Here is a 17,490-nt window from a genome sequence, read left to right as displayed (position 1 = left end):
GCCGGCCCTGTGAAGTCGCAACCCCCCCGACCAGTGGACTGCAAAAATGGCTCTGAGCCAAACAAAAGTGCGTGAGGAGTCACGCATGAGCAGTGCGCAATCAATGGTAAAAAAAACCACCGACAGGAGGGGTGCTCAGCCAAGGGGCGGGCAACCACAGAACGACCAGCTGAGGGACGCCCAACACCAGGGCTCTCAGCTGGAAGATGAGGAAGGTGGCAGGAGAGGGAGTGAGGTACCAGGTGAGAAAAAAAAGTCGACAGGGTTAACAGGAAGAGGAGCACCAGGAGGCCCGACATATGAGCAGCCCAGAAGGGGAGGACCAACAGCAAGAGGGCCAGCAAGATGAGGTCTGACAAAGTGATACAAGCAACTCATCAGGAAAATTAGGAGATACAGATACAAAGAGGAGAAGAAGAAAAAGACACAAACACAGGTACAGACACAGAAGAAGAGGAAGAAGAAGACCAAGATCTTCAGAGAAATAGAAGGTAAAACAGATGGACAGAATATAGATGAAGCTCTTTTTTTAAAGAACAAATGAGAGCTTTAAAAGAAATGGTTGTCATTAGAATTTAGTGCAATTAAAAGAAAAATGACTTAAGAGCAAAATTGGAAGAAAGTGACAAAAAAATTAGAGACAAGAGTTGATATCTCAGAAAATTGATATGTTGGAAAATTATAGTAGGCAAAACAACAAAAATAGTGGGCCTGAAGGAAGGTGAAGAAGGCACAGATATGAAGGAATTTATAGAAGGATGGATCCCGAAGGTCCTGGGAATGACAGAAATGCAGGAAGAAATGGAAATAGAAAGGGCACAGAACACTAGCTCTGAAACCGCAGATACAACAAAAACCAAGATCCATCTTAGTAAAATTTTTGAGATATATGTCAAGAGAAAATATACTGGAGCGGGCAAGGAATAAAATTAAAGAAGATAATAAGCCATTGGAATACAAGGGTCAAAAATGATTTTTTTTACCCAGGCACAAGTTTTGAACTTTTAAAGAAGAGGAAGGAGTTTAATACAGCAAAATCGATCCTATGGAAAAAAGGTTATAAATTCATGTTAAGTCATCCAGCTGTGCTTACAATTTTATACCTGGGGAGCAAAACAGACTGTTCTCGGATCCGGAGGAAGCACAAGAATTTGCAGAGCGTTTGCAGGACAGAAGGAGAGATGAAAAGATGTAATAAGAATGAAGAATGGTGTTAAAGTATATATAAAGATGGAAAAACCATATATATAAAGAACTAAAGAGGGAAAAGGGAAGGAAGGGGGAAAAAAGGGAGAGCTTTGTTATAGGTGTAAAAAAAGTGTTTTATGGGGATGTTGTGGGGGGAGAGAATAACCGTCACTGCGAAATCAGTTGACACTTGCAAACAAGATTGCAATCCAAATGGAAAGGGGAGTTGTAGTTGCCCGGCAAGGGATAAGGGGCAACTCAGAGAGGGGGTGCATTTGGGGTTAAGGTAATATTGGGTGTGGGAATTGTTGGAGTATTTTATGTTTTAAATGTGTTGTCATACATAGAGTTTAAAAAGGGAAAACTGAGAGATGAAAATGGGGAAAAGGGGGATGGAGGTGGTGAGGAAGCAGAAATGAGGTGTAAACAAGATACAAAAATGGCCATGTTGAACTATATGACTATAAACATTAATGGAATACATAACCAAATTTAAAGGAAGAGGCTATTAATTTCACTGAAAAAAGAAAAAAAATAAATATAGCATTTGTGCAGGAAACGCATCTAACAGAAGTAGAGCATAACAAATGAAAGAGAGACTGGGTAGGACACGTAGCAGCAGCATCCTATAATTCAAAAGCTAGAGGTGTAGCCATATTAATAAAAAAATGTACCAATCAAAATAGAGGAGGAAATAATAGATCCAGCAGGGAGGTATGTAATGATAAAGTGTCAGATATATTCAGAATTTTGGAATTTGCTCAATATATATGCACCTAATGAGGAGGATCAAAAGTTTATGCAGGATATTTTTTTGAAGATTGTAGATACACAAGGAAATATATTGATAGGAGGGGATTTTAACCTTAATTTGGATCCAATGTTGGATGAAACTGGACAAAAGACAAGCAAAAAGTATAAAGTAGCCAAATTTATGGTTAAATCAATGCAGGAAATGAAACTTATGGATATATGGAGGAGGCAGCACCCAAGAGAGAAGGAATATTCATATTATTCGAGTAGGCATAAAACATACTCAAGGATTGATATGTTTTTGTTGTCGGCCCATATTCAAGGGAGAGTTAGGAAAACTGAGTATAAAGCTAGACTACTATCTGATCATTCACTCCTATTATTAGTAATAGAACCAAGAGCATATAGATGGAGGTTAAACTCCATGCTACTTAAAAGGCAGGAATTTAGAGAGTTTATTGAATGCTAAATTAAAACATATTTTGAAATAAACACTGAATCAGTGAAAGGCAGATTTATATTATGGGACGCAATGAAAGCCTTCATTAGAGGGCAGATAATAAGTTATGTAACTAAGATGAAAAAGGACTACAATCGGGAAAATAGAGCAGTTGGAAAGGGAGATAGCAAGTACAGAAAAGGAACTAGTAAAAAGGGACGATATAACGAAAAAGAATTGGCGGACAAAAAAAATAAAATACGAAACATTACAAACTTACAAGGTGGAGAAGAACATATTTAAAAGTATTACAAACTTGGAGAAAAACAAAATATTAGCCTGGCAACTTAGAACAAGCTAAAAGAACTGTATTGGCATCAAGGAAAAAGGACAAACAAATTACATACAAGCCAATAGAGATTAATGAGAACTTTAAGGAATTTTATGAACAATTGTACCAAACTGAGAACGACGGGAAAGTTGATAAAATAGAAGAGTTTTTAGCTAAAATTGAACTGCCAAAATTCCAAGAAGAAGAACAAAAGAAACTGATAAAACCATTTGAAATAGAGGAAGTACAGGATATATTAAAAAAGCTGCTGAACAATAAAATGCCAGGAGGATGGATTCCCAATAGAATTTTATAAAACATTTAAAGAGTTATTAATTCTTCCTCTCCTGGAAGTAATGAACCAGATAGAAGAAACACAAAACTTGCCAGATTCATGTAGGACAGCAAAAATTACAGTAATATCAAAGATGGGGAAGGATCCATTAACACCAGCATCATATAGACTAATATCTCTACTTAACTCAGATAAGATAATAGCGAAATTATTAGCAAACAGATTGGCCAATTGTGTACCTAAAATAGTAAAACAAGATCAAACTGGATTTATTAAGAAAAGATGAACAGAGGATAATGTCTGTAAACATATTAATCTAATTTATGCAGTTCAAGGAAATAAGCAACCAACAGTGGCTGTTGCTTTAGACGCAGAAAAAGCCTTTGACAGAGTAGAGTGGAACTATTTATTTAAAGTATAACAGAGGTTCAATCTACCAGAAAAATATATTAACTGGATTAAAGCATTGTATTATGGACCGTTGGCGAAGGTAACAGTAAATGGATATGTATCGAGCCAATTTAAATTAAGTAGGTCAACTAGACAGGGATGTCCACTATTCCCCTCATTGTTCGCCTTAGTAATAGAACCATTGGCAGAACTGATAAGAACAGAAATAAAATAAAAGGGATAAAAATAAAGGAGGAGTAGCAAATCAGCTTATTTGCAGATGACATCATAGTATACCTAACAGAACCAGAAATATCAATAAAAGAATTACATAAGAAATTGAAGGAGTATGGAGAAATATTGGGGTACAAGATCAATGCAAATAAAAGTGAAGTGATGCCAATGAGTAACACAGAGTATACAGAATTTAAAAAAGAATCACCATTTAAATGGCAAGCACAGCAATCCGATACCTAGGTATCAGGTTGGATAATAACTTAAGCCACTTGTACAAACTAAATTATCAGCCACTAATAAAGAAATTGCAGAAAGACTTAGAACATTGGAAAGAATTACCGCTAACATTGTTAAGGAGGGTAAATTACATTAAAATGAATGTTTTCCCAAGGATACAATACTTATTTCAATCGTTACCAATTCCCTTAACAGAGAAATTCTTTGATGAACTAAAGAGAATAATAAGGAAATTCTTGTGGAAAGGGGGAAACAGAGGGTAATGTTAGATAAATTAACAGAGAGGTATAGTCAAGGTGGTTTGCAGTTATCAAACTTTAAAAATTATTATAGAGCAGCACAATTAAGGTATTTATCAGATTTTTATCAGACAAGGGAAAAACCAGACTAGACTAAGATAGAACTAGATAAAATAGGGGAGAAGATACTGGAACATATATTTTATAAGTGGGATGAAAAGCTGGTGCAATATAAAAGCTCACCAGTATTGCATCATTTTCTTAATATATGGAAGAAGATCCACTTAGAAAGGAAAAAAAAACTAATGACCAAATACCAAAATTGTTATTGACACAAAACTCACTAATCCCTTTTACAATAGATAACCTTTCCTTTAGAGAATGGGAGAGAAAAGGAATCAAAAGAATAGAAAATTGTTGTTTTGGGAAATAATTTATTAACATTTGAACAGTTGAAGGACAAATATGGAATAACTCAGTACAGTGTTTGCATACCATCAAATGAAAGCTTATTTAAAGAATAAATTGGGAAACAGATTGAGGTTACCAGAAGGAAGCAACTTTGAATATGTGATTACAGACACAATGATATTTAAAAGATTTATAACAAACATGTACATTAAGCTGCAAGATAAGGAAAATGATGAAATAAGCTGTAAACCTAAACAAAAGTGGGAAAAGGATTTAAACAAAGATAAAAAATGAAGCATGGCAAAAGTTATTTAATGAGAAACATTTGTATATATTTTGGTTAATATGGTTTACAGTGTAAAAAATAATAAAATTTAAAAAAAGTGGAAGCCAGGAGAACACAAACTAGTCATCACCAAGGGGTTAGCAGTGGCGAGGCTAACAAACTTCAAATTCTTGCATGTCAACATCTCTGAAGATCCATCCTGAGGCCATCATGTTGATACAATTATGAAGGCGGCATGCCAGCAACTATATTTCATTAGGAGTTTGAGGAGATTTGTTATGTCGCTTAAGATTTGCAAATTTTTTTTACCAGTGTACCATGGAGAGCATTCTGAACAATTTCAACACTGTCTGGGATGGAGGCACCACTGTACAGGACAGGAACAGGCTACAGAGGGTTGTAAATTCAGCTAGCCTCATCATGAGCATCTGTATTCACTCCATTAAGGACATCTTTAAGAGATGGTGCCTCAAGCAAGCAGCTTCCATGATCATGGGATCAGACCATGCCCTTTTCTCATTGCTACCATCAGAGTGAGATGCAGGAGACTGAAGACACACTCAACAAAAAATAGCTTCCCCTCCACAATCAGATTTTGGAAAGGACAATTGACCTATGGACATTACCTCACTTATCTCTTTTTGCACTAGTTATTTTTAATTTTATATTTACAGAATTGTAATTTATAGTAATTTTGTACCTTGTTCTTCACAATACTGCTGGTGCTAAACCACATTTCATAGCAACATGTTCACAAGTAGAAATCTGATTCGGATTTAAAAGAGACCGGAGAAACTCATCTGTTACACTTTTGTGTATATAGAATGAACTGTCAGAGCGTGGTAGGGGTAGATACAATTGCAACGTTCAAAAGACATTGACAGATACACAGAGAGGAGAGGTTTAGAAAAATGTGGGCCAAACACATCAAGTGAGATAATATGGTCAGCATGGATCACTGCTAAATAACAATCAAAAACACCTACTGCTCCATTCCATGCCCACAATTCAATAAACCAGATCACCAGTCAATACTATTTCTACCTGCTTACAAATAGAAGATGAGACATTAGGACCCAATGGTAAAGCTGAACAGCAAGGTCCACTCACCACTGAATGCTAGGAATGAGGTGTTCAACCCTGGTGACTCAACCGATACAGGAAATCAAAGTATGACCCGCACAAGGCCATCAGAGATGTGAAGAGGCAGTACTGAACCAAACTGGAGCCCCAGACAAACCTCATGGATACCATGAGTTTGTGTCAGGATAATGTATACCATCATGGGCTCGAAAGCAAAACCAGGTAGAATACCAGGCAAGAGCTCATTCCTCCCTGACGAGTTCAATGCATTCTACGATTGCTTCAACCTCCAATCTCATGCACACCTGCACCCACATTCACTGCTGCAGACATCAGAAAGAGAAGCCAACAAGGTTTGAAGGAGTTCCTAGGCATTTCCTTCAAGCTTGCACAGACCAGCTGGGAAAGTTATAGACATCTTCAATCTCTCCCTGGTACATGCTGAAGTACCCACCTGTTTCAAAAAAGCCACCATTATCTGGGGACAGAGATGAAGGCAGGTCAGTAGCTCTGCTATTCACTAACATGAAGTGGTTTGAGAGTTTGGTTACAACCCACTCTAATTCACCTTCCACTGAAATAGGTCCACAATAGATGACATCTTTCTGGCCCTACACTCAGCCTGGAACACTGGACAACAGAGCACCCATGTTTGACTACAGTTCATTGACTATAGCTCCACCTTCAGCACAATAACACAAAATTACTTCATCCCCAAACTCTGAATTTGGCTTCTACCTCCTCCTCTGCAACTAGATCTACAACTTCTTGTACCCAAGGCATTGGTGACAACACCTCCTCCATGATTGTCCCCAACACTCAGACTCTGCAAGATTGTGTACTCGTTCCCCTACTGTACTCCCTATACAACATTGACTACATGGCCAAACACTGCTACATCTGCAAACTCCAAGCTGGAATTTGTGAAATGCATTCAGGAAAGTTTTCTAAACCAATGAGAGAAGATGCATTACTTAATCTTCTATTAGGGACCCAGTCAGGTGATAGAAGTATGTACAGGCAAACATTTTGGGTCCAGTGACCATAATGTTATTAGCTTCAAATTCAGGATAAGGACAAGTCTGGTTCTCAAGTGGGGATTCTGTATTGGAGAAAGGCCAATTTTGTGGAAATGAGAAAGGAACTAGTAAGAGTGGATTAGGATAAGTTTTCTGGCAAGGATGTGTTCAGTAATTGGAAGGCCTTCAAAGGTGAAATTTTGAGAGTGCAGAATTTGCATGTTCCTGTCAGGATTAAACACAAAGTTAACAGGCATAGGAAACCTTGGTCTTCAGGGGATGTTGGCGATCTGGTTAAGAAGAAGAGGTGTAGAGCAGGCATAGGCAACAAATGAGGTAATAGAAGAGTATAGAAAATATTTAAGGAAAAAAAATAAGTAAGGCAAAAAGACACAAGGTTGTTTTGGCAGATAATGTGAAGGTAAATCTGAAGGGTTTCTACAAGTATGTTAAGAGATAGTCAGGGACAAAACTGATCCCCTAGAAGATCAGAGTGGTCATCTATGTGTGGAGCATTATGAGATGGGGAGATCTTAAACATTTTTCTTTGCATCAGTATTTACTCAGGAACTGGCTAAGTATACAAGGAAGGAAGGGAGGGAAACAAGCATTAGAGGCATGGAACAAAAAGAGATTAAAGAGGGAGGTGCTTGCTGCCTTACAGAAGATAAAGGTAGATAAATCCACCGGACCTGATGTGACATTCCCCCGGACCTGGAGGGAAACTGGTGTAGAAATTGCAGGGGCTCTGGCAGAAATATTTAAAATATCTTGATTAGAGTAGCTCATGTTGAACTTTGTTTAAAAATGACTCCAAAAGTAAACCAGGAAATTATTGGCCGGTAAGCCTGATGTCATTAGTAGGTAAATTATTGGAGGGTGTTCTCAGAGATTGGATTTACATGTATTTGGACAGCCAAGAGCTGATAAAAGGATAGTAACATGGCTTTGTGTGTGGTAGGATGTGTTTAACAAACCTTAGAGTTGGTTACCAAGAAAGTAGATGAAAGAAAAGCTGTGGATGTTGTCTACATGGACTTTAGTAAGGCTTTGACAAGGTCCCACATGGAGGTTAGTTCAGAAGGTTCAGACACTAAGTATCCATGAAGAGATTGGAAAATGGATTTGAAATTCATTGAATGGGAGAAGATAGGGAGTGGTAATGGATGATTGCTTTTCAGACTGGAGGTGTGTGATTAGTGGTGTGCCATTGTTGTTTGTTGTCTATATCAATGATCTGGATGATAACGTGGTAAAAGGATCAACAAGTTTGCCGATGACACTAAGATTGGAGGTGTTGAGGACAGTGAGGAAGGCTTTCAAAGTTTGCAGATTTTTCTGGACCAACTGGAAAAATGGGCCAGAAAATGGCAGATGGAATTTAATGCAGACAAGTGTGAGGTATTGCATTTTGGAAGGAAACCAAGGTAGGACATACACAGTTCATGGTAGAGCACTGAGGAGTGTGGAGGAACAAAGGGATCTGGGAATACAGATACATTATTCCCTGAAAGTGGCTTCACGGGTAGTCAGGGCTGTAAAGAGTGCTTTTGGCATCTTGGTCTTCATAAGTCAAAGTATTGAGTACAGGAGTTGGGAGGTTATGGTGAGGTTGCACAAGACATTGTTGAGGCCAAATTTCGAGTATTGTATGTAGTTCTGGTCACCAAACTACTGGAAGGATATCAATAAGCTTGAATGAGTGCAGAGAAGATTTACTAGGATGTTGTGTCTTCATGAGTGGAGCTCCAGGGAAGGACTAAACAGGTTAGGAGTTTATTCCTTGGAGCATAGAAGAATGAGGGGAGATTTGATAGACTTACAAAATTGAGGGGTATAGACAGAGTAAATGTGAGAAAGCTCTTTCCACTTAGAAGAGATAAATACATGGTTTCAGGGTGAAAGGGCAAAGGTTTAGGGTTTGGTTGGAGTGTGGAACGAGCTGCCATCTGTTGTAGTAAAAAAGGCTCACTCAAGTTTCAAGAATAAATTGGATAGTTACATGGATGCTAGAGGTCTGAAGGGTGTTGAAAAGGGTCAGGGGGACTAACAGAATGATGTTTCAGAACAGACTAATTAGTGAAATTTTTTTATCTTTGTGACATACCACACATGCTCAATGCTCAAAGCTAAAGAAATATGAAGCACATTTATTTGAAAATCAGGTTATAATTTTCTGCCACAGACTTTTAATGATATCTATCATTAAAAAGACCTACATGCTTTAAAAATTTTATTTTTGTTTAAATGGGAGTCAAAGCTTCAATGACATTGTGGATATGTGGGAATATATCAGGACATGGTCTTGGGGAAATTGATGGGATTGAAGGCAGATAAATCCCAAGGGCCTGATAATCTACATCCTAGGGTTCTTAAGGAAGTGGCCATTCAGATAGCAGATGCTTTAAGAATTATTTTCCAGAACTCGATAGACTCAGGATCAGTACCCATGGATTGGAGGGTAGCTAATGTTACCCCACTATTTAAAAAGGGGGGTAGAGAAAAAGCGGGGAATTATAGGCCAGTGAGCCTTACATCAGTAGTGGGCAAAATGATGGAATCCATTATTAAGGATGTAATAGCGGAGCATATGACTAGCAGAGAAGGGATCGGACGGAGTCAACATGGATTTACAAAAGGTAAATCGTGCTTGACAAATCTATTGGAATTCTTTGAGATAGTGACAGGTAAAATAGATGGGGGAGAGCCAGTGGATGTGGTGTACCTGGACTTCCAAAAGGCCTTCGATAAGGTCCCGCATAAACGACTGGCTTCCAAAATCAAGGCTCATGGGATTGGGGGCAAAGTATTGATGTGGATTGAGAACTAGCTGGCAGGTAGAAGACAGAGAGTTGGGATAAATGGCTCATTTTCTGAGTGGCAGGCAGTGACCAGTGGGGTGCCACAGGGATCTGTACTGGAACCCCAGCTGTTCACAATTTACATTAATAATCTGGATGAGGGGATTGGATGTAATATCTCCAAATTTGCAGATGACACTAAGCTAGGAGAGGTTGTGTGCACGGAAGAAGGGGTCAGGAAGCTCCAGTGTGATTTGGATAAATTGAGGGACTGGGCAGATACATGGCGAATGCACTACAATGTGGATAAATGTGAGGTTATCCACTTTGGTAATACAAACCGGAGGGCAGATTACTATTTGAATGGCAATAGATTAAGAGATGGGGAAGTGCAGAGAGACCTAGGGGTACTTGTACATCAGTCTCTGAAGGTGAGCATGCAGGAACAGCAGGCGGTTAAAAAGGCAAATGGTATATTGGCCTTCATATCAAGAGGATTTGAGTATAGGGACAAGGATACCTTACTGCAGCTGTACAGGGCCTTGGTGAGACCCCACCTGGAGTATTGTGTGCAGTTTTGGTCACCTTATCTAAGGAAGGATGTTCTTGCAATGGAGGGAGTGCAGAGGCGATTCACCAGGCTGATACCTGGAATGGCAGGAATGACTTATGAGGAAAGATTGCGCAAATTGGGATTGTACTCGCTGGAGTTTAGAAGATTGAGAGGGGATCTCATAGAGACATATAAAATTCTGGCAGGACTGGACAGAGTGGATGCAGATGGGATGTTTCCAATGATGGGAAAATCCAGAACCCGGGGCCATGGTTTGAGTATAATAGGCAAACCATTTAGGACCGAGATGAGGAGGAATTTCTTTACCCAGAGGGAGGTGAATCTGTGGAATTCATTGCCACAGAGGGCAGTAGAGGCAGGTTCATTAAATATATTTAAGAGGGAATTAGATATATTTCTTCAGTATAAAGGTATTAAAAGTTACGGAGAGAAGGTGCGGACGGGGTACTGAACTTTAAGATCAGCCATGATCTCGTTGAATGGCGGAGCAGGCTCGAAGGGTCGAATGACCTACTCCTGCTCCTATCTTCTATGTTTCTAAGTGAGCAGCAAGGTCATTATGTGACAGCTGGGTTCCCAAAAGTTTTGAGACCTTAATCATTGAGCAGAGAATCAAGAGTAATTAATTTGAAGTATAATGTTTGGTGAGGCCAAATTTGGAGTATTGTGTGCAGTTTTGGTCACTAAACACAAGAGAGTGTAGGCAAGATTTACTAGAATGATCCTCAGATTACAGGAACTCAATGACAGGAAAGGTTAAACAGTTTTTGACTTTATTCCCTGGAGTGTAGATGAGGGGAGATTTGATAGAGGTATTTAAAATTATTAGGGAGATAGACAAAGTAAATATAGGTAGGCTTTTTAAACTGAGGAGAGAGGAGATACAACCCAAAGTACATAGGTTAAGAGTGAAAGGGGAAAAGTTGAAGGGGAACTTCAGAGCGGTGGGAATGTGAAGCAATCTACCAGCTGAGTTGGTGAATGTGGGCTCAATTTGAACATTTAAGAGGAATTTGGCCAGGTGCATGGATGGGAGAGGTAGGAGGGTTATGGACTGGGTGAAGGTCAGTGGGACTAGGCAAACAAAATGATTCAGCACAGATTAGAAGGTCCAAAGGGGCCTGTTTTTGTGCTGTGTGTTCTATGCTTCCAAGGCTTTAAAAATTAAACATGATTTTTCTAAAGTTATATTCAATTTAAATTTACAAGTTAAAGGTTGAAACACAGCATCTATATTCTGGATCAACATCTTAAAACTTGAGTGTGGTCTACATTGCAATCGCTCAAAAATAAAACAAATTTTAGAGTCTTCAATATTGTTGACAAACACTTTCGTATAAATGACTCCCATCTTATATTTTGTTCCTTAATAGGAACAGGAATAAACCGTTCAGACCCTTTAATCCGTGTTGTAATTCAGACAGCTCACGGATCTAAGCTTCTTGTTTATTTGCTGCAATTCTGTATCCCTTGATATCCTTACTTAACTATAATCACACTGAATTCTCCACTACAGGGCAACAATTTAACCTTGCATTAAAAAGGAGGATTGCATTTGTGCGCACAACTAAGAGCATTGTTGGTTTTCTTCCAAATATTCTCGAATGCTACGAAAATTATTTGGGGGAACTTCTTTAGCTTTTAACTTTTGTTCCAAATCCACAAATTTCTTCTGTCCATTTCAGTTCATCCATCAACAAGATGTTTGGTGTTTATATTAGTGTCTTGCTGTATTGATGCTTAAAAAGGCTTACTGCATGCTTTATTTGAATGTTAAATATTGAACTTCAGTAACTTTTTAATTGATGAAATCATTTAGAATGGTAATAACTCCATTGCTCCTAATTTCTTGTTTGTCTTGTACTAGAGGGTCATGGCTCCTCCATCTCCAAGCACAGACCTATTTGATATGGTTCCATTTTCACCAGCATCGCCTCTTTTACCAATACCATCCAGTAATGGCACCGAACTCCCTCCTTTACCCATTAGATCATCTGAGACCAGTGAGTTCTGAAAACACAACTTTAAAGTCAGTCTGATATTTGAACTTTTTATCATTTTGCAATATTTTGTTATTTATAGATGTCCTGTATTTTTTTTTATTGATAAATGGTGCTTGGAAAATTTGCTATTTTAGTTTGTTATCTAATCATTTTCTTAGATTTTTCATGTTTTAAAATATGTTAAGCTGCTTTCTGGATTGCAGGAGTTGAATTATATTATTTTCAAAGTTGGTGTCAAATATTTATTTATTTTTAAGTAGTCAGCAATTAATTCTAAAATAAAAACTGTTCAATAAGTGTGTAATTTCAGGTAATCTAATAACTATATTGATTACGATTTTCAATTTTGCAAAGACTAAAAGCATTCTTTATTATCTTTTACAGAAAGAGATATTTTTGGGGCTGAGCCATTTGATCCTTTCATCTCTGTTGGTGGAGACTTTCCACCAGACATTCAGTCCAAACTGGATGAAATGCAGGTGAATAAATCGAGGTGCTCAGTGAGCAGTTCACAGGGATTTTTTCCCCACTTATTAAGAATATGATTTTGCAAGCTAAAATTCAAATCTTGAACCAAAATTATTAAGTGAATCCATTTACTATATGGTGTAATGCAATGTGAAGAGTACAGGTATTGCACATTACAAGGTTATAAACACTACAAATTGTCAGAAATCAACAATTTAAGTGCAGTATTTTTAAAAGAGAATTATTACAGAACCATGAACTGCATAATCGAAAAGGTACACACTTCCTAGAGAAAACAATTTGAAACCGATGTCAATATGGGATGAATATCTTACAAGGGTGCTGATTGCATAAACAAATTTAAGCGAGGCATTTTGTTAATGCAAACTATCCTTAAGCTTCACAATTGTACAAAATAGGGAGTGCATTTTTGAGTGTGCGTCTGTGCTTTTTTTTAAGTTAAGATAATGGTGTTAGATTTGGCCAAGGATACATTCTCACGGTTATGAAAGGAACATTTTTCAACAGCTTCTTCTTGTGTACATTTGCACAATCCTGTTTCCTAAAGTTTGAAAGCCAGTCCAGCCAAAAATAGCAAGTTAAATTCTGATCCATTGCTCAGTGATCAGCAACTATACCACGAGGAAGTAAAATGTCTCACAATTTCTCTAAGTTGTAGAGTAGCCCAAGGATCATTCTTATTTAAAGTTAACTGTGAGAAATATTCAGATAATCATATTTCCTTTCATAATATGTTTCGCGCAAAAGCAGTTTAAATATATAAAGCTAGAAATTCAATTATATCCCAAATTGACAAAAAAACATTTCCTCACTCCATGCACATGGAACACACCTGTGGATTTCAACAGGCATGAATCTTAGGAAAAAAAAAGATCAGGAAAATGTAAATTGACCACTTGAATATTCTCCAATATTTAATGGATTGGTTGTCTAACTCTGGGTATTTTGCTTTTTTTTGAAAACAGCTCCCTTGCTGCATTTTGAGTTAGAACACACTTTAATATTTTAAACATATACACACACAAACTATACATTTACACGGTCATGTTGGATATTTCTCCAAACAAAAACCTAAGATTTTTAACTTTCATGTACGATTAGCCAATTGCAAAAGAACAGTTGTATTCGTCTGGAGATATTTTTTTCCAGAAATGCAGCAGTATCACCATATTTAATGTTTCATAATTGCAAAATACCCTTCTTTGGAATTAATGCATTGAATTTTGATGATTTTTTTGTCAGCATATCCTTTCAAAGGTGGGGATATTTAAGTTATACCCACTGTCCTAGATGTGGTCATATAAGGGCATTATGTAGTCGTGTGCTACTTGAAAGAAGACACACACACATAGTATAGTCAGGTTAAGCTCTGTTTTATTAGGGCTCAGTCCTGACTTTTATACTTACACTGTTCCTGCCATAGCCCCCCTTGGCTGACATCACAACATGGATAACAAAAGCGGGTTTCCCACGCATGGGTACTTTTCTGCATAACAATCCCCTTCTTCCCATGCGCTGTCCCTGTCTGTTGGCTGTGCAGCAAGGCCAGTGCCATTTTGGGGTCACTGGCCTTTAAGATGCCCTTGCTGTTCACCTGTTGGTTCGCCCATTGGGGCCAGGGTCACTGCACAGGCTGCTGGCCTATGGTTGCACTCGCCACCCAGAGTGCCAGCTTGATCAGCACCACTGTGGGCTGCCACATGACACCCCCACCCTCCAAGAACTGGCAGTATTGTCCTTATTATCCTTCATGCCCAGAGGAAAGATCTCTGCAGCCATTGGTGGCCTGCCTCTTCAGCATGGTGATGGTGTCCCGACCTGGTGCATCAGGTCCAGGTGTGCCAGCTTCAGCCTGTCTGTGGTGAAGACCTCCATCATGCCTCTGACCTCCAGCTCAAATGTGGCCCCATTGTTAATAGATGACCCGGAACCGACCCTCATATAGCCTCTGAAGTAGTGGACGATGTGGACCCCTGCAAATGAAAACATACTCTCAGTCCTGCAGGTCTTTGGGTATGTTGGTCCTCGCATGTCTGTACTTGGAAGGTGGAATTGGGGCCAGGTTGCCAACTCTTTCCTTTAACCTTCTGAGGAATGCTGCCAAGTCATCCTGATGTCCATCTGGAGATGGTACGAATTCCTCCAGGACCACCAGTACAGTTCCGTAGACAAATCCGGCCAAAGAGGAGTTGAGATCCTCCTTGGGTGCTGTGTGGATGCTCAACAGTGCCCATGGTAGCTCATCTACCCAGTTGGGTCCTTGGAGTCTGGTCATGAGTGCAGTTTTGAGGTGACTGTGGAAGCACTCCACCAACCCATTGGACTGTAGGTGGTAAGCTGTTGTGTAATGCAGCTGGGCATCCCACAGGCTGGCAAGGTCAGACCACAGACTGGAGGTGAACTGGGCCCCTTTGTCAGATTTGATGATGGATGGTAAACCAAATCATGACACCCAGGATGAGATGAGGACATTGGCGCACAAGGTTATGGACGTGTCTGCTAGTGGGACTGCTTCTGGCCACCTGGTGAAGTTGGCGACGATTGTGAACTGATAACCAAAACCCTAGGATGCCAGCAAGGGTCCTACTATGTCCATGTGGTTGAACATTCATTCTATGGGCTCAAAGTGCTGGGGTGGGGTCTTGGTGTGCTGCGGTACCTTGGTTGTTTGGCCCAGCATGCACACCTTTGCCCATCCATCCACTGATCAGTTTCCTCATTCCACACCACACATACTTGCTGGACACCAGCCAGACTGTGGTCCTGATGGATGGGTGACTCAGTTCGTGGATGGAGTCAAAAACCTGACGTCTCCAAGCCACTGGGATAATGGGTCTGACCTGATCGGAGGCCATGTCGCCCAGGAGGGTGGCATTACTTGTGCAGACTGAGATGTCCTGGAACTGCAGTCCTATTTTGGGGCATCTCCTCATCTTTCTGCTACGCCTCTGCCAGTGCCACAAAGTCCACTCCCTTTGATATCATGTCAATACTTTGCCTGGACAGTGCATCGGCCACCATGTTGTCCTTGCCCGAGACATGCCTTACATTTGTGATGTACTCTGAGATGCAAGAGAGGTGTCATTGCTGACGGACCGACCCAGGGGTCCAAGATCTTAGCCAAGGCGAAAGTCAGGGGCTTTCTTGTGAAAGCTGTGAAGAACCTGCCCTCTAGGAAGTACCAAAAGTGGCGGATGGCCAAGTACAGTACCAGTAGCTCTGTCGAATGTGCTGTACTTCAGTTCTGGAGGCTGCAGGTATTTGAAGAAAGCCAGCGGCCGCCAACTTCCTTTGATCTGCTGCACCTGAACTCTGCCAATCGCCATTCCTGAGGCATCCACCATCAGGGAAGTTGGAGCTTCTGATCTGGGATCTGGGATGTGGCATCTGCCAGGGCTTCCTTGGCCTTCAAAGGCTTCTGCTGACTCCTTGTCCCAGGTGATGTCCTTCACCTTGCCTGCCATCTGGGTGAACAATGGCCGCATGAGGGGAATGAACCTGTGATAGGAATTGATCATCCCCATGAACTACTGTAATCCCTTGGTCATGTTGGCCCTGTGGAATAACCGGATGGCGCCTGCTTTACTGGGTAGCAGTGTGGCTTCTTCCCTGATTATCCTGTGGACCAGCAAGTCGATGGCCTCCAATCCAAAGTGGCATTTGGCTGGGTTGATCATCAGGCCAAATTCGCTTAGTCAGGCGAAGAGGTTGCGAAAGTGCGTCATATGCTCCTGTTAGTTCCTGCTCAACACCAGGATGACATCCAGGTACACAAAGGTGCCGTCCAGGTCTCTGCCCACTGCATTCATGAGTCGCTGGAAGGTCTGTATGGCAGTCTTTAGCCCAAACTGCATTCTGAGGAATTTGAGGAGGCCAAACAGGGTGATAGCAGTCTTGGATACCATTGGGGTACAGGTTAGCTACAAAGTCCTGCATATGCAGTACAGGGTATGGATACATTGTTTATGGCCTCGCTGAGCTGATGGTAGTCACCACATGGTCTCCAACCCCCTGTTGATTCGGGTACCATGTGCAGTGGAGAAGCCCATGGGCTGTCTGACCACCGTAGGATACAGAGCTCCTCCAGCTTCCTGAATTCCTCCTTCACCCACTGGAGCTTCTCCAGAGGAAGGTATCTTGCCCTCGAGTGGGGAAACAGGCCAAGGGTAATATTGGTAAACAAGTGAGACTGCAGATGCTAAAAAACTGGGGCAATGCACAAAATACAGTAAAGGTGCTGCCTGAACTATGATGTTCCTCCAGCATTTTGTGTGTTGCTCTTCTCAACATCAATGCCTTTCATCTTTCACCATTTGAAAAATAATTTGCCATTCTATTTTTTCATCCAAAGAGAATGATCTTTCATTTTTCCATGGGTGTTCCATTTGGTTTTGCGTTTTTATTTAATCCATCTACATCCTTTGAAGTCCCTCTGCCCACCTTGCCACCGCTTTGTATCATTCACAGGCTTGAGTATTTTGGACTTGATCGAAAGTTTGAGCAGCTCATCCAAGATGATCAATCCTTGCTTAATGACATTCTACATTGGGGGATGTTCAGCAGAATTGTGTGTTAGATGTCACTCTTCTCCTACAGTTGAATTTGTGCAGACATTCCAGAGTGTAAAAACTCCATGTTTATGGCTTCATTAAAGTTGGTGTGTGAGGACACTGAAATTAGCTTGATGAATGACTCCATCTTAGCTGCTATAAATT

The 17,490-nt window shown here is 40.1% G+C and overlaps 1 protein-coding gene across 13 annotated transcripts in view; it reads left to right on the top strand.

Annotated features, from left to right (window-relative positions):
• gulp1b (GULP PTB domain containing engulfment adaptor 1b) overlaps positions 1-17,490 on the top strand; it is a 355,986-nt gene that overhangs the window by 326,245 nt on the left and 12,251 nt on the right. For all 13 annotated transcript variants that reach the window (XM_069934742.1, XM_069934741.1, XM_069934737.1 and 10 more), the window contains 2 exons: positions 12,151-12,286; positions 12,671-12,765. In XM_069934742.1, coding sequence (XP_069790843.1) covers positions 12,151-12,286; positions 12,671-12,765 — 231 coding nt within the window. The remainder of the gene's footprint in view (positions 1-12,150; positions 12,287-12,670; positions 12,766-17,490) is intronic.

This window comes from Narcine bancroftii, chromosome 4 (assembly GCF_036971445.1).
Source record: "Narcine bancroftii isolate sNarBan1 chromosome 4, sNarBan1.hap1, whole genome shotgun sequence".
Classification (NCBI taxonomy): domain Eukaryota; kingdom Metazoa; phylum Chordata; class Chondrichthyes; order Torpediniformes; family Narcinidae; genus Narcine; species Narcine bancroftii.
The sequence above is the reverse complement of the archived record's forward strand: the minus strand, read 5'-3'. Positions and strand labels throughout refer to the sequence as shown.